The sequence below is a fragment of the Rana temporaria genome, chromosome 1 (genome assembly GCF_905171775.1).
Source record: "Rana temporaria chromosome 1, aRanTem1.1, whole genome shotgun sequence".
Lineage (NCBI taxonomy): Eukaryota > Metazoa > Chordata > Amphibia > Anura > Ranidae > Rana > Rana temporaria.
The window spans coordinates 14,848,419-14,863,329 of NC_053489.1; the positions used below are offsets into that span (position 1 = coordinate 14,848,419).

The 14,911-nt window shown below is 46.8% G+C and overlaps 1 protein-coding gene across 1 annotated transcript in view; it reads left to right on the forward strand.

Moving 5' to 3' along the window:
- Positions 1-9,357, forward strand: part of LOC120909759 (vomeronasal type-2 receptor 26-like) — a 31,251-nt gene extending 21,894 nt beyond the window's left edge. The window contains exons 4-5 of the mRNA XM_040321872.1: positions 4,887-5,010; positions 8,190-9,357. Of these exons, the coding sequence (XP_040177806.1) occupies positions 4,887-5,010; positions 8,190-9,082 (1,017 nt within the window). The 3' untranslated portion in view covers positions 9,083-9,357. The remainder of the gene's footprint in view (positions 1-4,886; positions 5,011-8,189) is intronic.
- Positions 9,358-14,911: the final 5,554 nt, after the last annotated feature.

Below are 14,911 nucleotides of genomic sequence, written 5' to 3' on the forward strand. Positions count from 1 at the left end.
ATTTTCAATCTCCTTATAGGATTCTTGAACTTCACGTAAGGTCTTCTTTAGTAATTTCTGATTATTTTGTAAAGCATACACCCTTGGATTTACAGTTGGGGGAGATGTGTGGACATTACTAGGGAAGATGTGTGGACATTACTGGGGGAGATGTGTGGACATTACAGGGAAGATGTGTGGGCATTACGGGGGAGATGTGTGGACATTACAGGGGAGATGTGTGGACATTATGGGGGAGATGTGTGGACATTACGGGGGAGATGTGTGGACATTATTGGGTGAGATGTGTGGACATTACGGGGGAGATGTGTGAACATTACGGGCGAGATGTGTGGACATTACGGGGGAGATGTGTGGGCATTATGGGGAGGATGTGTGGACATTACGGGGGAGATGTGTGGACATTACGGGGGAGATGTGTGGACATTACGGGGGAGATGTGTGGACATTACGGGGGAGATGTGTGGGCATTACTGGGGGAGATGTGTGGACATTATTGGGGGATATGTGGACATTATATCGGAGATGTGTGGACATTACTGGGGGAGATGTGGACATTACGGGGGAAATGTGTGGACATTACGGGGGAAATGTGTGGACATTACCGGGGAAATGTGTGGACATTACTGGGGGAGATGTGTGGGCATTACGGGGGAGATGTGTGGACATTACGGGGGAGATGTGTGGACATTACTGGGGAGATGTGTGGACATTAATGGGTGAGATGTGTGGACATTACTGGGGGAGATGTGTGGACATTACAGGGGAGATGTGTGGGCATTACTGGGGGAGATGTGTGGACATTACTGGGGAGATGTGTGGGCATTACAGGGGAGATGTGTGGGCATTACTGGGGGAGATGTGTGGACATTACTGGGGGAGATGTGTGGGCATTACGGGGGAGATGTGTGGACATTACGGGGGAGATGTGTGGACATTACAGGGGAAATGTGTGGACATTACAGGGGAGACGTACAGTAGGTGTTTGTGATATTGTGTTTTTAGCATGACAGCATCGCGCTGATTCTCGGCGACATGGAGCCGAGATCTCGCCGACATCTCGCACTCACTGGAATAGTGACAGCACATTCCAACGTGCGCGTCATAGAAGCGACAGGAGATCCGACTTGGATTCCCGCCAATTCTACACGTGTGCGGCGTTTGTTATGAATCCTGAGGGGGAAGTCCCCGCCGGATTTTAAATAAAAATTCGGCATGGGTTCCCCCCTCAGGAGCATACCGGGCCCTTAGGTCTGTTATGGGTTGTAAGGAGAGCCCCCCTACGCCGAAAAAACGGTGTAGGGGGTCCCCCTACAATCCATACCAGACCCGTATCCAAAGCACGCTACCCGGCCGGTCAGGAAAGGAGTGGGGACGAGCGAGCGCCCCCCCCCCTCCTGAGCCGTACCAGGCTGCATGCCCTCAACATGGGGGGGTTGGGTGCTCTGGGGCAGGGGGGCGCACTGCAGCCCCCCCACCCCAGAGCACCCTGTCCCCATGTTGATGAGGACAGGGCCCCTTCCCGACAACCCTGGCCGTTGGTTGTCGGGGTATGCGGGCGGGAGGCTTATCGGAATCTGGGAGCCCCCTTTAATAAGGGGGCCCCCAGATACCGGCCCCCCACCCTAAGTGAATGGATATGGGGTACATCGTACCCCTACCCATTCACCTGGAGGAAAAGTGGTAAAAACACAAATAAAAAACACAGGGTATTAAAATATTTTATTAGTCTGCTCCGGAGGCTCCCCCTGTCTTCTTTAGCTCTTTTACCAGGGGAAGCTTCTTCTTCCGATTTCCGGGGGTCTTCTCCTGCTCTCCGGGGTCTTCACCGCTCTTCTGTGACGTCTTCTCCGCTCCGGGGGGTCTTCTTCTATGTTCGCCGCTCTCCGCTCTTGACTCGGCGCACCCCGGTTCTTCCTCCCGCTGTCCGGTGCCTTCTCCTTCTTCCGCTGTTCTGTGACGTCTTCTCCTCTTCTTACGCTGTTCTGTGACAACTTCTACTTCTCCCTTCAGGCCGCTGTGCTGTGGCGTCTTCTCTTCTTCTCTTCTCCCGATGTTGACACGCCGGCTCTTCTCGCTGAAATGGCAGGTGCGCTGCTTTCATCGGACCTATATAGGCCTCACAGTCCCATCATGATCTGTACCTACCCATGTGATACCTACCCACGTGGGTAGGTATCACATGGGTAGGTACAGAGCATGATGGGACTGTGAGGCCTATATAGGTCCGATGAAAGCAGCGCACCTGCCATTTCAGCAAGAAGAGCCGGCCTGTCAACATCTGGAGAAGTGAAGAAGATGACGTCACAGCCCGGAAGAAGAAGAATACGTCACAGCACGGAAGAAGAAGATAGATGTTCAGCGCTGAAGGAGAAGGCACCGGACAGCTGGAGGAAGAACCGGGGTGCGCCGAGTCAACAGCGGAGAGCGGCGAACATAGAAGGAGACCCCCGGAGAGTTGAGAAGACCCCCCGGATAGCGGAGAAGACCCGTCGGGATAGCGGAAGAAGAAGCCCCCCCGCCGAAGACGCCGGAGGAAACCCGCCGGGGGTGGGGGCTTTTTTAAAAGCGACCCCCCCCCCGGCGGTGGAAGAGAACCAGACGGCGGCCCCCACCCACCCGAAGATGTCAAAGAAGAAGCTCCCCCTGGTAGACGAGCTAATAAAGAAGACAGGGGGAGCCTCCAGAGCAGAAAAATAAATTATTTTAAAAACCCTTGTGTGGTGTGTTTATTAACTTTGACATTTTTCCTACAGGTGAATGGTTAGGGGTACGATGTACCCCATATCCATTCACTTAGGGTGGGGGGCCGGTATCTGGGGGCCCCCTTATTAAAGGGGGCTCCCAGATTCCGATAAGCCTCCCGCCCGCATACCCCGACAACCAACGTCCAGGGTTGTCGGGAAGGGGCCCTGTCCTCATCAACATGGGGACAGGGTGCTCTGAGGTGGGGGGGGCCGCAGTGCGCCCCCCTGCCCCAGACCACCCAACCCCTGCATGTTGAGGGCATGCAGCCTGGTACGGCTCAGGAGGGGGGGGGGCGCTCGCTCGTCCCCACTCCTTTCCTGGCCGGCCGGGTAGCGTGCTTTGGATACGGGTCTGGTATGGATTGTAGGGGGACCCCCTACGCCGTTTTTTCGGCGTAGGGGGGGCTCTCCTTACAACCCATAACAGACCTAAGGGCCCGGTATGCTCCTGAGGGGGGAACCCATGCCGGATTTTTATTTAAAATCCGGCAGGGACTTCCCCCTCAGGATTCATAACAAACGCCGCACACGTGTAGAATTGGCGGGAATCCAAGTCGGATCTCCCGTCGCTTCTATGACGGCTTTGTCTCTATCGCGGCAAGCCAGCTCGGTGCTGGCTCCCGCGATGGGGCTCGTAGGTGCTCAATCTCGCCGAGAAAGGGAGCGAGATTGACACAATATCGCGTGCACCTACTGTATGGACATTACTGGGGGAGATGTGTGGACAATCATTACTGGGGGAGATGTGTGGGCATTACGGGGGAGATGTGTGGACATTACGGGGGAGATGTGTGGGCATTACTGGGGGAGATGTGTGGACATTACTGGGGGAGATGTGGACATTATAGGGGAGATGTGTGGACATTACTGGGGGAGATGTGTGGACATTACAGGGGAGATGTGTGGACATTACGGGGGAGATGTGTGGACATTACTGGGGGAGATGTGTGGACATTACTGGGGGAGATGTGTGGACATTACGGGGGAGATGTGTGGACATTACTGGGGGAGATGTGTGGACATTACTGGGGGAGATGTGTGGACATTACTGGGGGAGATGTGTGGACATTACAGGGGAGATGTGTGGGCATTACGGGGGAGATGGGTGGACATTACGGGGGAGATGTGTGGACATTACGGGGGAGATGGGTGGACATTACTGGGGGAGATGTGTGGACATTACTGGGGGAGATGTGTGGGCATTACGGGGGAGATGTGTGGGCATTACGGGGGAGATGTGTGGGCATTACGGGGGAGATGTGTGGACATTACGGGGGAGATGTGTGGGCATTACTGGGGGAGATGTGTGGACATTACTGAGGGAGATGTGGACATTATAGGGGAGATGTGTGGACATTACTGGGGGAGATGTGTGGACATTACTGGGGGAGATGTGGACATTACAGGGGGAGATGTGTGGACATTACTAGGGGAGATGTGTGGACATTACTGGGGGAGATGTGTGGGCATTACAGGGGAGGTGTGTGGGCATTACGGGGGAGATGTGAGGACATTACGGGGGAGATGTGTGGGCATTACGGGGGAGATGTGTGGGCATTACTGGGAGAGATGTGTGGGCATTACTGGGGGAGATGTGGACATTATAGGGGAGATGTGTGGACATTACTGGGGGAGATGTGTGGACATTACTGGGGGAGATGTGTGGACATTACTGGGGGAGATGTGTGGACATTATAGGGGAGATGTGTGGACATTACTGGGGGAGATGTGTGGACATTACTGGGGGAGATGTGTGGACATTACTGGGGGAGATGTGGACATTACAGGGCAGATGTGTGGACATTACAGGGGAGATGTGTGGACATTACGGGGGAGATGTGTGGACATTACTGGGGGAGATGTGGACATTACAGGGCAGATGTGTGGACATTACAGGGGAGATGTGTGGACATTACGGGGGAGATGTGTGGACATTACGGGGGAAATGTGTGGACATTACGGGGGAGATGTGGACATTACAGGGGAGATGTGTGGACATTACGGTTATAATTAATCAAAATTAGTCTTTTAATCGATAAAAAAAAAACGATTAATAGAACACAAAAATTGTAATCAGTAACAGCCCAAAATAATAATAATAATAATAATAATAATAATAATAATAATATGTGATTTCAGCCTCCGGTATCTCGATGCTCAGATCCCTGTATACCCGGCAGCAGAAAAAAGTTTGGATCTTCAATTCACAAATGCTGCTATGATTGTGTCTCATGTCCAGAAGGAGAGATCTCCAACATTTCCGGTAGAGTTTGTATTTGTTAGTAAATTATTGTTGGACTGGATAGAAGGTATCTCTGTGTGTCATATGAAGTACATCTCTGTGATGTGTGCGCATTTCTCCAAGTTTTATCACTTTAACCAGTCGAGCTCCAGAAGATTTAAACCCCTTCATGACCAGGCTGTTTTTTGCTATTCAGCACTGCGCTACTTTAACTGCAAATTGCACACTGTACTCAAACAGAATGTCTTTCTTTTGGTGGTATTTTATCACCACAGTTTTTTATTTTTTTATGTATTGCGCTGCTATAAGCAAAAATAGAGAATATATTTTGAAAAATATATATATTTTTTACTTTCTCCTAAAAAACATATCCAATAAAACATTTTAAAAAACAAATTCATTCATACATTTAGGCCAAAATGTGATCTGCTACATGTCCTTGGTAAAAAAAATCCCAATAAGCGTATATTGTTTGGTTTGCATAAAAGTTATAGACTACAATCTGTTTGTACTGGAATTTATTTATTATTATTTTTATTTTTTTATACTAGTAATGGCGGCCAACATTGGGGCTGTCAATACACAAAGATCCTGCGCTCATGGAAAACACATAGCAGACTGTCTCTGGATGGTTTAGAGAAGAAATAAGTAAGTTATTCAATCATAAAATACTCGTGTATAAGCCGACCTGAATATAAGCCGAGGCACCTAATTTTACCACAAAAAAATGGGAAAATGTATTGGCTCGAGTATAAGCCTAGGGTGTCCATCTGCATTCCTTACTGTGCCTCATTTTCCCTCACTGTGCCGATGCCTCACTGTGCTGATGCCTCACTGTGTCCACACCTCACTGTGCCCACACCTCACTGTGCCCACACCTCACTGTGCCCACGCCTCACTGTGTCCACGCCTCACTGTGTCCATGCCTCACTGTGCCCATGCCTCACTGTGTCCATGCCTCACTGTGCCCATGCCTCAATGTGCCCATGCCTCACTGTGCCCATGCCTTACTGTGCCCATGCCTCACTGTGTCCATGCCTCACTGTGCCCATGTCTCACTGTGTCCATGCCTCACTGTGTCCATGCCTCACTGTGTCCATGACTAGACTTACGTTTAAAATGGGAGTATATAGAAGTGGTGCCCGGCTTTGAAAATTTGGTGCTTCCTGACCGTAGGTTCCCCAGACAGCAAACTTTGCACACTTGTAGAGGAGAACTGGGACCTACGGACGGCCGGTACCGGGTCCCCAAAGTTACCAGAGAAATTACCGTTTAACATGGGAGTCTATGGAAGGGGTGCCCGAATTTTAAAAAATCGGTGCTCCCCGGTCGTAAGTCTCCCGAACAACAAACTTTGCACACTTGTAGAGGAAGATGTGTGCCACGTTTGGACCGATACCGGGTCGCCAAAGTCTAGAAGATCAGGCTCAAAAAGGTGACTCGAGTATAAGCCGAGGGGGGCATTTTCAGCACCAAAAAATGTGCTGAAAAACTCGGCTTATACTCGAGTATATACGGTAAGTAAAAATTAATAATGAATAAAAATAATGAAGCACTTGAAAAACCACCTATGATCCCTTGAGCAGAGGGAGGGGGCTAACAGGTCTCAAAATAAGATGATGAAAATTATGTGACCTGAATAGGAAAACGGGCTGGCCGCCGGTACCTTTAGCTAGGTGTCACTCAAAAGGCATGAGATCCAGCATGTGGGGGGCCCTCCAACATGCGGGGTGCAGATTCAAGAGCCGTGTCTATGGGAGAGGGGAAACAGGAAGCTCCGTGCCGTCCTCTGGGATGACGTTAGTCCCGCTGAGAGGCCAACCCAGGTCCTGGGGAAGCCGCAGGGAGATGAGATGAAAGCTCCGTGGAGAGCTCCTTCTCTCCAGGAAATGTTGCTCTCTGCTGGTCTCTAGTGGGGATAGCTGGAACTACCAGCAAGTATGTGATTCCCAATTACACGGTTCAGAAAAAGCCTCAGCCAAGGACACTTAAATAAAGTCAATGGCTACAACTGTGCTCCCATGTACAGATGGATCACGGTGGGGAATCAAGTGTATATTGAGGGGTGTATATTGGGGGGTGTATATTGGGGGTAGCCTTGACAACGCAATAATTCTATCCCTAGACCTCTTCTTTAACTCAAAACATGCAACCTGTAGAATTTTTTAAACGTCGGATACAGAGATTTTTAAGGGTAAAAGTTTGACGCCATTCCACGAGCGGATGCAATTTTGAAGCGTGACATGTTGGATATCAATTTTACTCGGCATAACATCATCTTTCACAATATAAACAAATTTGGGCTAACTTTACTGTCGTCCTATTTTTTTAGTAAAAAAAGTGTTTTTTTTTTTCCAAAAAAAGTGCGCTTGTAAGACCGCTGCGTAAAAAGTATTGCAATGACCGCCATTTTATTCTCTAGGGTGTTAGAAAAAAATGTATAATGTTTGGGGGTTATAAGTAATTTTCTAACAAAAAAACATGTTTTTAACTTGTAAAAACAGGCTTGGTCTTTAAGTGGTTAAAAAAAAACATGCAGGGACTATTATTGAGCCAACGGTTAAGTCCGCAGCTAGGTTTCCGCAAAGTATCAAAAGTGTCAGTTAACATCAGATTGTCTCCCACAATATTGTAGTCCCGCTGTAAGTCACTGATCACTTCCATTACTAGTATAAATAAGGAAGGCACCCATTGTTTACAATTGTCATGTGATCTACTGTGATTGGCCACAGCAATCACATGGTACTTACAGCCAGTGAAGGATAGTGCCGCTGTGTGGCCCCACGACTATGTGAGAGGCAGATTCTGGGAGGACATCATAAGACGTCCTCCCAGAACAACATGGCTTCTACCCGGCCGTCATTTTGCTATAGGTGGGGCGGGAAGATGTTAATGTTACCACTTGCCAATGGGAAGTCTCTACATATAGGAGTTCAACTGTGTGATATCATCTATCTATCGATCTTATATTATTGAACGTCTTTAACATTTAAATATTGTATATTTAGGTAATTTATTATTTATTATATTTTTTCACATTTTATTGTTATATTTAAATGTATTATTTATTTTATTTCATTTTTTCTCCCACAATGCACGGATGGAAATCCAATTGCTAGCAGTGAGACAACACAAGATAAGTTGTTTTCTCACAATCTCTGACCCCAATGCTCATTGTGTTTGTATTGTTCTTCCTGCAGACAGTGAAAATTGCATGAAATGTCCTGATGAAGAATGGCCAAATGAGAAGAAGGATCGGTGTGTTCCAAGAGTGGTGGAATTTCTCTCCTACACTGATGATCCCATTGTTGGAGTATTTTCAGCCGTCTCCATCCTCTGTTGTCTTCTGACTGGTTTAATATTGGGGATATTTATACATTACCAGGACACCCCCATTGTTAAAGCCAATAACCGGGACCTAAGCTATCTTCTACTGGTCTCCATCATGCTGAGCTTCCTCTGTGTCTTCTTGTTCCTCGGCCATCCAGTAGATGTGACCTGCATGCTGCGTGTCACCTCTTTTGGTGTCATCTTCTCAGTTGCCGTCTCTTCTCTACTTGCCAAAAGTATCATGGTGTGTATTGCTTTTAAAGCCACCAAACCTGGGAGTCCCTGGAGGAAATGGATGGGAACCAAACTGCCCAATTTTATCATTTGTGTCTTCTCATTGGTTCAATTCATAATCTGTGTCACTTGGTTGTCTCTTTCTCCCCCCTTCCAGGATCGGGACACTCACTCTTATCAGGGGAAGATCATCATTCAGTGTAATGAGGGTTCAGTTATCGGCTTCTACTCTGTCCTGGGATATATGGGGCTTCTGGCAGCTGTGAGCTTCATTATCGCTTTTTTAGCCAGGACATTACCGGACAGTTTTAATGAGGCCAAGTACATCACCTTCAGCATGCTGGTGTTCTGCAGTGTCTGGATTGCCATGATCCCAGCCTATCTGAGCACCAGAGGGAAATACATGGTGGCTGTGGAGGTTTTTGCTATAATGGCCTCAAGTTCTGGACTTATTGGCTGTATATTTTTCCCAAAATGTTACATAATTCTGTTCAGACCCGACCTGAATACAAAAGCAGCTATCCACTAATATGTATGGAAAATTACTGGGTTATCAGTAATTATATCATTATCTCTGTTATTGTTAAATTTAATATGTTGTTAGTGTATTGAGAATGAACACTGCTATACTGTATATGAATATTTAATACTTACCTCTCTGGTGGACAGTAAGTTTAATTTTTGCCCTAGACACCACTGGTATTAGACACTTTGGGTTTGTTGGAAACCTTGTCCCCTGCTGGGTGTAGTGGTTCCTTCCACCAGCCGGTCCATCAACACAGAACAAAGTAGTCACTTAGTGAGGAGGAACCAAAGTGACCAGATGAGGACAAAGTATCCAAATCATCCTAAAGTGTCCGATACCAGAGACACCCATCACTCTTCCAGAGAGGGAAGATTTCACTCACCACCTTCCCGGAAGATAAATATTAAACATGTTCTTTTATAAGCTGATTGTAATGTATTTTTTTATTATGTCACTTTTATTATTTTATATGTAGATGTATCCGGCTATATTAATAAATACATTTTGCTTGCTGTATTCTAAAATTGTTTTTAATTTTAGTTGAAGTTGAAGAGAATGCGCTCTTAGTAAGTTCACATTGTAAGTGATAAGTTGACTTAATTTTAAAAGAGACAACACTCCTACCCCACACCTCACCAGATCCTAATATGAAAATGTATGAAGACAATAACAGGTTCCAGGTGCTCATTGATCAATCATTGGTTGTCTTCTGAAGAAGACATTAAACATTAGAATTACATTGGCTTAATATGTTTTGAAATGAATGTTCTTACTCATAAGGGCCCCATAATAGGATATTTCTGCCATCTCCAAAATGTTCTAGTACGATGTGTTAAAGGAAAAGCTAAAAAGATTAAGAAGTAACAACCCCTCCGATCCCTTCCTATAAGTATTCTTATCATACACCCTAAGAACAACACTGAGTAAAAAGAAAAAATATATATAAATAAACCCCAAAAATATGATATATTATTAACCACTTGCTTACTGGGCACATATACCCCCCTCCTGCCCAGGTGAAATTTCAGCTTTCGGCACTGCATCGCTATAACTAACAATTGCGCGGTCGTGCGACGTGGCTCCCAAACAAAATTGACGTCCTTTTTTCCCCACAAGTAGAGCTTTCTTTTGGTGGTATTTGATCGCCTGTGCGGTTTTTATTTTTTGCGCTATAAACAAAAAAGTGAGACAATTTTGAAAAAAATACAATATTTTTTACTTCTTGCTATAATAAATATCCCAATTTAAAAAAAAAAAAAACATATTTTTTTCTCAGTTTAGGCCGATACGTATTCTTCTACATATTTTTGGTAAAAAAAAAAAAAAAATCGCAATAAGCGACTGGTTTGCGCAAAAGTTATAGCGCTTACAAAATAGGGGACAGAATTATTTTTTTTTAATTATTTTTTTTTAATAGAAATGGCGGCGATCTGTGATTTTTAATGGGACTGCGACGTTATGGCGGACACATCGGACACATTTTTGGCGCCATTCACATTTATACTGCGATCAGTGCTATAAATATGCACTAATTACAGTATAAATGTGACTGGCATTGAAGGGGTTAACACTAGGGGGTGAGGAAGGGGTTAAATGTATCCCTGCTTAGTGTTCTAACTGTGGGGGAGGGGGGGTGACTGGGGGGGTGACCGATCTGTGTCTCTATGTACAAGAGACACAGATCCGTCTCCTCTCCAGAGACAGCACCGCTGTCTCTGTGTAAAACGGCAATGAGAGATGATCTCATATGTTTACATATGAGATCCTCTCTCATTGGCCGCACAGATCGCCTCGCGAACGGCCACTCTGATTGGCCGTTCGCGGCGATCTGTAATTGGCTGTGTCCGAGGGACACGGCCAACACAGATTTTCCCCGCAGCGCGCTCTGGAGCGCGCGCGGGGACCGCCCTAAGGGGCGGCCGTCAATTGACGGCAGTTTGGAAATTGGGATCCGCACTGTAGCCGTCAATTGACGGCAGGCGGATCCCAAGTGGTTAATCAATATTCCTCAAATAAATATAATCCCTCTTACACAAAACATATTAAATATGCAAATGATAAAGTGCCAAACAGTGTAAGATGAATACATAGCTATCCAATGATTTAACATTCAAAAGCTCATACCACAAAAAAATGGCCAAAAATTTGCAATGCTGTATGATGAAATTCCCTTAAATCATGTACATGCAGGGGTGGACTGACCATTTGGGCACTGCCAGAGGGCCCCATGCCACTAGGGGGCCCCTTCAGGGTTGCCAGCCTCAGTAAAACCAGGGACAGTATGTAAAAATCTGTGTTTAAAAAAAAAATCCAAGATTATAGCTGCCCCACCTCTCCAATACCTTTCCAGTGTATGTATGTGTATTCTGTGTGTGTGTATATTGTGTGTCTGTGTGTGTATACTGTGTATGTATACTGTATGTGTGTGTGTGTATACTGTGTGGCCCCATAATATATTGCCGGGGGGCCCCATAATCTCCTATTGCCCGGGGGCCCCTTAATCTCCTTTTGCCCGGTGGCCCCATAATCTCCTATTGCCCGGGGGCCCCTTAATCTCCTTTTGCCCGGGGGCCCCATGAGTTGTCAGTCCGCCCCTGTGTACATGTGAAGATCAATTCCCCCACAATACTAAGTGCGATAAATCCCCTCCTCGGTGACATGGAAGGAGCTCCTTTGTGTTCTTCAATCTCTTCATGAACCCCCCAATCCGTCATCCACTCACCTTATAAGTCTGACCTCTTCAATGGATAAATTGGTCATAGAGCGCTTGTTGTGTATAAAAAAATCAGCCGGGGAACTCGGATCCACATAGACAAATGCAGTCAGTCACACAGGAAACAAAATCACACTTTTCTATAGAGATGTCTTGTTGCAAAAAAATCAGTTCAACATAAAAGAAAGGCCCTATCATCACCAAATAATCATCAATATACCGGAAAAGCCCCCCCCCCCCCCGAAACAAGAGTCAGAAGAAAGGGATACATGGCCTCACAGAGGTGATGACTACAAGGAATATCACCTAGATGAGAGTGGAGAGAGGGGTGTCTCTAATGGGTTACAAAGACCATTTCTGAAGGCTGGAGAGAACCAGATTTCCATGGATCAACTGAATAGTGGCCCCTCTGTGCCATCTGTACATTGGAGAGGGTGGGAGCCACAAAAGAAACTGAGGAACCGAGTCTAAGTACATACCCCAGATCTTCACCAGAGACCCCGCAACAGGCAGAAACCTCACTTTTGATAGTAGTGGGAGCCAAACACTAGTCCATACCTAGTTATTCTTCCACCCACCATTATGGTTTTGATATGGTTTTTATTATTTTTAACATTTTTAAGGAATATTTCTTATACTTTTCCATATATATATATATATATATATATATATATATATATATATATATATTTATGGTCGTTACCCTCTGACCGAGAGAGATGTGGATCACATAAACACGCGACAAGACTTACAACATAAATAGACCTGAAGTGTGCCTTGGTGGTCTGGTCAGTATGCCAAGAAAAGGGGGCATACCCAAGGTAAGTAATGGGTAGTTAATTGAAGAAGGACATGCTGATAAGTGCCCTGAAAAAGGGAAGGGCGGGATGGTGTCGAATGCGATTGAATGCGCAGACTCACGGACATGAGGTGAGCTGGGAAGAGTCGGCCCAGTGACGTGTAGTACTGCACACTGAACCGACAAAGAGCATGTGTGAGTGGGCAGCTTAAATACCCTCCGGGCTCCTCCCATAAACTCAGGCCACCATACTGGCCTTCTTATTTATGGTCGTTACCCTCTGACCGAGAGAGATGTGGATCACATAAACACGCGACAAGACTTACAACATAAATAGACCTGAAGTGTGCCTTGGTGGTCTGGTCAGTATGCCAAGAAAAGGGGGCAAAAGACTCAGATAGGGAAATAGTTTATATTGATTTCTTGTATTTATTGAGCCAGCTTGGTAAAGGCTTGTGCCATTCCTTCATGAGGATTTGGGATGTATGAGGCAAAACAAGGAGACTTCCATCAGCCTGGTATCTTGATTACATGGTCTGGTACTCCATGTTGGGAGGCAACTGAGACTGCTCCAATTCAGAAAGAATGTCCAGAGAACTGACTGGGGTTTGAAGCCCAAGTTACTTAGGAGGATTCTGACATGCTTGACACACTGGCTGACACTCAGGGAGCTGGTTTAGAAAGGGTAGCAATGAGCTACCATCAGATTGGCTGGGTAGATGGAGCAGTAGTGGGTCGAGCACCGTCACTGGGCGTCAGGCGTTGTCAGTCTGAAACAGGTTGATGTCAACCCCAGGGGCTGGTTTGTTGCGTTTGCAGACTGTGAGAGTGTAGTGGTTCGAAAGCGAGTCGGGTGGCGTCGGAGCAGTGTGTGACTGCCGGAGCCGCTGACTAAATTCACTAGGTTGTAGGGAACCGTAGAAGGCCTGGTAGATGGCTGTTGGGTGACTAGACTGGGCAAAGCGCTAAACAGGGAACGAGTAAGGATTTTAGACATGTCCCTAAAGAGGGGACTATTGAAAGGTAGGCGCTTGCCACTGACTACAGGTTGGTGCTTCTGTATGCCCTGTAGGAGGGACTTGACTGCATGGGCTCGAGAATACTGACGGTTTACTGGGGTCCTGCAGGGACAGGAAATGCTGGATGCCATCTAGATATGGCGTGATAGTATTGAGAAATGGTCAGCTGCATGTGGCAATACGATATGAAGGCTAGGATGTGTTCAACGTTGCCTATTGCTGCTCCGGGGCAAGGGGCCAAAAATTTGCGATTAGTGTTCCAAGCAGTGCGATAGGCCTTCAGTGTGTTGCGTGCCAAGGAGTGGTTAATAATTTGGATTGAGTTGGCAAGATGCGACTTCAGTCCATCGTCAGCAATGTCCATGGTGGGACAGGGATAGTTGTTGGGTCGGCTCCAGGCTCTTGCTGGAAAAAACATCCATTCCAAGGTTGGAATAGGAAAGCGCATCATCTGCTTTTTGCATTTGCCTGGAAAAGGTCTACATAAGATATTAACTGGTGACGGAGTGACAGCTGCGCGAGCCTGCGCAGGAAGTGATGGGGAGTGACTTAGATCTATCTTAATTGATGATGTCGGTTGTGGCCTGATTGTCTGTGGTGAAGAACAGTGTCTGTCCTGTTCAAGTGTGGTCCCAGACATGGGCAGCTGCCACGATGGGGTGCAGCACGAGGCGTGATGAAGACTGGGTGAAGCAAAAATTTAAGAGAATTTCTGGGGGCCAAGTTATGGAGAACCAGTGGCGGCCTAAAAAATGGCTGCAAATGCCTTTGGTGGCTCGGCTGACACTGCCGGGATGAAGATTGAAATGATGTTCTATCAGGTGGGGAAGTTGTCCCACATAGCTAAGTCTGCTACTGATGCTTGGTCTAGTTTGAGAACTTGGACTGGATCTTGCATTGGTGTGAGAAAATCAAGACAATACACAGGTGCTCAACAAGACGATATACATGCACTCGCAGGCCAACGTGCACTCGCAGGTGCTGGATGAAAACCTGAACTAACCGCAGGGAAAAAACTGAGAAAAGATGAGTGGCCCGTGTGCCACTGAAGATGAATGGCCAACTGGGTGCCACTGTGTGTTTGTGTGGCTGATTGTTTGTCACTGAGGTGTGTTTGCAAGTTTAGTTTGTATTCGGGTTTGCACGTAGGTGCGTGCCGCTAAGTGTTTTATACTACTGCAGACAATATTGTGCGGTTGCAAGGGTGTCAGTGAGTGTCAGGTTGCTGGGACGATATTCTGTGATGGCAGGGGCCTTGAGTATGAAGGTTTGATGGTATTGGTGGTTGCAAGGGTCTCAGT